Source organism: Neolamprologus multifasciatus, chromosome 8 (genome assembly GCF_963576455.1).
Source record: "Neolamprologus multifasciatus chromosome 8, fNeoMul1.2, whole genome shotgun sequence".
NCBI classification, from domain to species: domain Eukaryota; kingdom Metazoa; phylum Chordata; class Actinopteri; order Cichliformes; family Cichlidae; genus Neolamprologus; species Neolamprologus multifasciatus.
In genome coordinates, this window is record NC_140446.1 from 6,609,128 (window position 1) to 6,614,349 (window position 5,222).

The following is a 5,222-nucleotide window of genomic DNA, read 5'->3' on the forward strand; positions in this document are numbered from 1 at the left end:
AAGAAGATTATTTCTGGAAAATTAGATACAGTCAATTACAACACCAAGCAGTGATGACGTATAGGGTTTTGGCTTGGCAGAGGAAGAATAAAAATCTAAACAAAGTCGCATTCCTTCATAGTTTAAACAGTGATTTAAAAAAAAAAAAAATCAGGATTAAAATCTGCTCAGGTTGCCACATTAAAATGTAAGGGTGAATCCCCTTCTCCAGGTTACCTGCTTCTCACTCTAAATTCCCAGAAGGTTAAATATTACTCAGAATGCGCGACATAGCGCAGGCGCTGGGTTACGAAATCACTTTCAGTTTCTTTATACAGGAACTTTGTGGCACTGTGGATACGGTGCAATTAGATCTGCAGCTTCACGTACTACGTAATTAACAGTTTTACGTGTTTAGGTAGTTAATTAGATAATTCGAAAATGAAGAAAATCCGCATACCGAAAACGTCGTGTCTGTATGGAAAGAATTCCTTGGGGGGAAAAAATCATGACATAAAAGTCAATGAAATAATTTATTATTAAATAAATAGAGTAAAATATAAATGAGCTTAAATGCCTAATATATTTTGTGTTAAAGATATTTAAGTCAAGTATCCAACAATAAGTTTAAAATTTTGATTTCTTAGATGTTAGGTCTCGATATAAACAGAGAGAAGGTAAAGCATTTCAGTGATTAGAAATAAAATGCATTTCTTAACCGTAGTCGTTATAACTAAATTAATAGTAATTATATGTAAATTAATCTTTATTAATAGTTTAGGATGTTTGAAATGTATAAATTACAATATAAATACAAATTCTGAAATGTGTCACTTACCTGCATGATGTAATGAAAGCCACAGGTGTTTTCCGTTTTTCTGCTATAAATCCGGCGTTACAGGTCTACATCAGAACACCAGGAGACATTTGAGTTTGCTTCATACAAGAGCAGTTAATACCTTTTGGAAAATGATCAGCAGGGTTATCTTTGCTTGCCTGTTTCTCGGTCTGTTCACTGCAGGCTCCTCGTTGAGCTGCAGATGGATGGATCATAAATTCAGACAGCACAACGAAGAGACTCTGAATCTACTTGATACCATGGTGAGTGCACCGCTTTTAATATTTATGCTAAAAAAAAAATTAAACGTGCGTAAATTTAGTGCCTGTTTACTGAAACACTCCATGTGCTTCTGTGTGTGATGCAGGCAAATAATTCCACTAACATCACTGAAGTGGAGGTCACCGTGCCCTTCCCTAATCACCTGTACCACCAGGTGTCCAAATCATCAGTAAGTAAATCTCGGTTTTTCTGATTTAATCCCGTAATATCCCAGACTACTCTTTAAAGTAAGCCAACTTCAGTTTTAACTTAGAAACGTAATTTTATTTTCAGAGACAGTCCTGTGAGTAAATTATATTTGATTGCTCTCCTGCTAGGCTGAGGATAAACTGGCTTTCACAGTTCAGATTCTGGAGGAGGTGGCTGCCCTGTTTGAGGAGGATCACAGCTCTGCATCATGGGAGGACAGCACAGTGAGGAACTTTCTCAATATTGTCAGCAAACAGGCTGAAGAGCTTCACTCCTGTGTAAGTTCACTTTCAGTTAGGTTTTTATTACATTCAAATACTTTACATGACATGACATATTCTTAATGGTCATTTTGCTTGTAATTAAATTAGGTTGGGAGCCACAGTCACAAGAAGAAAACCACAAAGCTGCACATGTACTTTAAGAGACTCTCACATCATATCCTAAAGGAAATGGTAAGATCACATCATTCTCATTAATGTGGGGTTTAGATCATCCTTAAGATAAATAGATATAATAACTTGTTTCAATAACAATAAGAATACTAATATTGGTATTTCTGTAGGGTCACAGTGCTGAAGCCTGGGAGGTGATCAGGAAAGAAGCCAAAGCCCATCTCATGAGAGCAGAACAGCTGGCTTCATCTCTGCACACGGCCAACTAAAATCTGTCTGTTACAGGAAGGATGTATTAATTTAGTAATTTTTTAACTTATTTATCTACTAATTTATTTACTGATTTTTACGTTGCTTGTATAAGTGAATATTTCTAAGTGTTAAACAGCATGTCTTTATTTATTCGTGAATTTACTTTAAATTAAACAGAACATTTTCTGTATCATTTTATATGTTGAAATCAATAAATATTTCCCATTTAAAAAAGAAAGTGGACATGTTTTTTTCCTGCAAAATGAAGGAAACAGATGTTGCATTTGCACAGATGATGCTTTTTAATAGGTAGAATCAAATATCAGAAACCTGCCGAGCCAAAGAAAAATCTCTTTGATTGTTCACAAAGACAGAGCGGCACGTATAACATAGAAACTACAAAAACAGATTAGTCTATTGTTTCCTCTCACTTCATCATAATATTGATATCATAAGATCACAACATTTAGCGAAAGGGGACACAAAAAAAAACTTGATTCAAATTTCTTCATACACTATGCTGCTGACATTGTGCAGTTGGACTGTGGTGGATTACTGAAAAATACAAATGAAAACATTAATAAAAATCATTAAACAAGATAAGCAAGTTTCAAAGCACAGCACGTATAATCCAAGATTCTTTTGGAGAAGTCATTATAACTACTACTACTTATAATGTTTTGTTTCATTTTATAAATATCAGCTGTTGGAGTCTTTCTAAAGAACCAGTTTATGTTCTCAGTAGACCTGGAGTATAGTAAACTATGCTTTGTTTACATTTCTTGATTCTTAAGAAGAAAAGAAAATGTTATTTGCACCAAATCATTTTTGCCCCTTCCACTTTTTGAAGCCAGCTTTCCTCTGATTGGATACTCAGCCTTCTACATAAATCACCTATCTGTCTTGCTTAAATGACCATATTAAATATATCCCATCTCAGTGACATCATATATAGCCAAGACAGGTGAAAAACCTAAGATGCATGTTTGTTTCAAAGTAAATACTCTGACAATACCTGAAACTTTGGACATATTTAATAAGCCATCGACCATTGCAATAGTAAATTTATATATAAATGCAGAACTAAGAAAAGCACGATAGTTCAATTTAAACGAGGGCATAATGGGAAGGATAGAACTTTAAGAACAAATTTGAAATGTCTAAATAAACAGAAGACTCAAATAAAACAGAACAGTGCTGTGATGTGTTTAGTTTTGTTGACTGCAGTAACACGGTCACAGGTTTTAATCCACAGTCACAGGGGTCCTTTATTGTTGTGGGGTTTGGATGCTCTTTCTGTTCTTGTGGCATCTTCCCACAGAACAGACAAGTATACATGGGTTAAGTCAACAGGCGATTCAAAGTTGGTCGTAGTTGTGAGTGTCATTGTGTGACCTGTTCAGAGTACGTCCCTCCTTTTTCCTTATGAGAGCTGAGATAGGCTCCATGATGGATTGATGAATGTTGTACAAGGATGAGCCTATTACATAAGGGAGGCATTGAAGCAAGGTCTGTGACACATCTGGCAGGAGAGAAGGACTAATCAATAAACTTTGATTTAAAATGGCAAAGTGTAGAGAGACAGAGAGACCTGAGATTTAACATAAGATTAACTTTGTAAAGAAATGACAGACAAGTCATTTCATTATCTAGTAATCACCATCATAAAATTCATTAGAAATATACTCAAGAGGCAAATCTGAACACTACAGGTGTGAGGGGCTAACAATGCAAAATGACCATCAGTGTTAATAGAAACAGATCAGTCAGTCAGAGAATACTTAAACCAGTGTGAAGCAGTTACAGCTACAAATAAACTGCTCCAGACTAAAGGTAAGACTTTCATGCTCCTGTTTACTGAACCTTACTGAACTAACCAAACCGCTTATTTGTACTAATTTGTACTAATTACAAACAAGTTTAAGTTTCTTATTTTGTTTCCTATGAATCAAAAGATTGACAATATCCATTTGCAATAAGTGATCTTTTTATTACGTCAAGACAAAAAAAGTTATAGAAAATATTAGATTTAGTTTGTAAGCACTGAAAATACTGATGCAGTCAACCGATAAATAGAAGTCAATAGATAGATAAATAAATAAATACAAAAAGTAACAGGCAAGCAGATAAATGAATATATTTTCATGTAACAGACAGATTTTAGTTGGCAGTGTGCAGAGATGAAGCCAGCTGTTCTGCTCTCATGAGATGGGCTACGGTTTCCTTCCTGATCACCTCCCAGGCTTCAGCACTATGACCCTACAGACACAACAACATTAACATTAGTAAAACATGCCAGACATGTTTAATTAAATAATTGGTTTTTAAAAAATAATAAAGACCTACCTTCTTCTTTAGGACATCATCTGAAAGCCTTTTGAAATACATTTCTGTCCTGAAATACAGCTGTGAGTTCTTCTTCTTGTGACTGTGGCTCCCAATCTAATTTAATTACAAGCAAAACGACAATTAAGAATATGTCATGTCATGTAAAGTATCATATTCGAATGTAATAAAAACCTAACTGAAAGTGAACTTACACAGGAGTGAAGCTCTTCAGCCTGTTTGCTGACAATATTGAGAAAGTTCCTCACTGTGCTGTCCTCCCATGATGCAGAGCTGTGATCCTCCTCAAACAGGGCAGCCACCTCCTCCAGAATCTGAACAGTGAAAGCCAGTTTATCCTCATCCTGGAAGAAGAAGAAGAGATTACCATAATTCCCTCCTCTATTAGAGAGACATTCAGTAGCAAAGGTGCCAGAAATATATTGTTTGGCTCACATAAATTACCAATATAATATTTACCTAACATGGGCTAACATTTAAAGAAAAAAAACATAGAAATATGCACCATGTGGCCCATTTGGACTGTTTTATATATATATGGAGAAATTGTACTGTGCTCTCATTGTGAACTCAGAATTAGTTTATAAATAAACGCTAAGATTAACTTACTGATGCTTTGGACGCTTGGCGGTACAGATGGTTAGGGAAAGCCACAGTGACCTCCACTTCAGCATCTTCAGTGGTGTTGGTGGAGTTATAAACCTGTATAACAACCAGAAACACACAGCTTGTGTTAAAATAATCAAACATCAAGTTCAAACCACTAAATGTTGTTACAGTTTTCTTAAAAAGAGCGCACTCACCATGGTATCAAGTAGATTCAGAGTTTCTTCGTTGTGCTGTCTGAATTTTTGATCCATCCATCTGCAGCTCAGCGAGGAGCCTGCAGTGACCAGACCGAGAAACAGGCAAGCAAAGAGAATCCTGCTCATCATCATTTT

General features: G+C 35.5%; 2 protein-coding genes across 2 annotated transcripts; one reads left to right on the top strand and one right to left on the bottom strand.

Moving 5' to 3' along the window:
• The first annotated feature begins 879 nt into the window (after window positions 1-879).
• Window positions 880-2,085, top strand: LOC146512359 (interferon a3-like). Its single transcript, XM_085170737.1, has 5 exons — window positions 880-1,080; window positions 1,185-1,268; window positions 1,417-1,566; window positions 1,660-1,743; window positions 1,854-2,085. Exons 1-5 carry the CDS (start codon window positions 949-951, stop codon window positions 1,950-1,952), a joined length of 549 nt encoding a protein of 182 aa, XP_085026863.1. The 5' UTR covers window positions 880-948; the 3' UTR covers window positions 1,953-2,085.
• A 2,010-nt stretch (window positions 2,086-4,095) lies between these two features.
• On the bottom strand, window positions 4,096-5,222 carry LOC146512360 (interferon a3-like). Its single transcript, XM_085170735.1, has 5 exons — window positions 5,085-5,222; window positions 4,891-4,983; window positions 4,476-4,625; window positions 4,282-4,377; window positions 4,096-4,194 (listed from the first exon to the last, which is right to left on the bottom strand). The coding sequence occupies exons 1-5, from the start codon at window positions 5,217-5,219 to the stop codon at window positions 4,096-4,098; spliced, it is 573 nt and encodes a 190-aa protein (XP_085026861.1). The 5' UTR covers window positions 5,220-5,222.

Bases quoted from the DNA above. Each gene is read 5' to 3' on its own strand.
- LOC146512359 (XM_085170737.1), top strand. From the start codon at position 949: ATGATCAGCAGGGTTATCTTTGCTTGCCTGTTTCTCGGTCTGTTCACT. The intron at 1,081-1,184 runs GTGAGTGCACCG...TGTGTGATGCAG, and splicing joins TGAATCTACTTGATACCATG to GCAAATAATTCCACTAACAT. The intron at 1,269-1,416 runs GTAAGTAAATCT...CTCTCCTGCTAG, and splicing joins ACCAGGTGTCCAAATCATCA to GCTGAGGATAAACTGGCTTT.
- LOC146512360 (XM_085170735.1), bottom strand. From the start codon at position 5,219: ATGATGATGAGCAGGATTCTCTTTGCTTGCCTGTTTCTCGGTCTGGTC. The intron at 4,378-4,475 runs GTAAGTTCACTT...TAATTAAATTAG, and splicing joins CTGAAGAGCTTCACTCCTGT to ATTGGGAGCCACAGTCACAA. The intron at 4,195-4,281 runs GTAGGTCTTTAT...TTGTGTCTGTAG, and splicing joins ATGATGTCCTAAAGAAGAAG to GGTCATAGTGCTGAAGCCTG.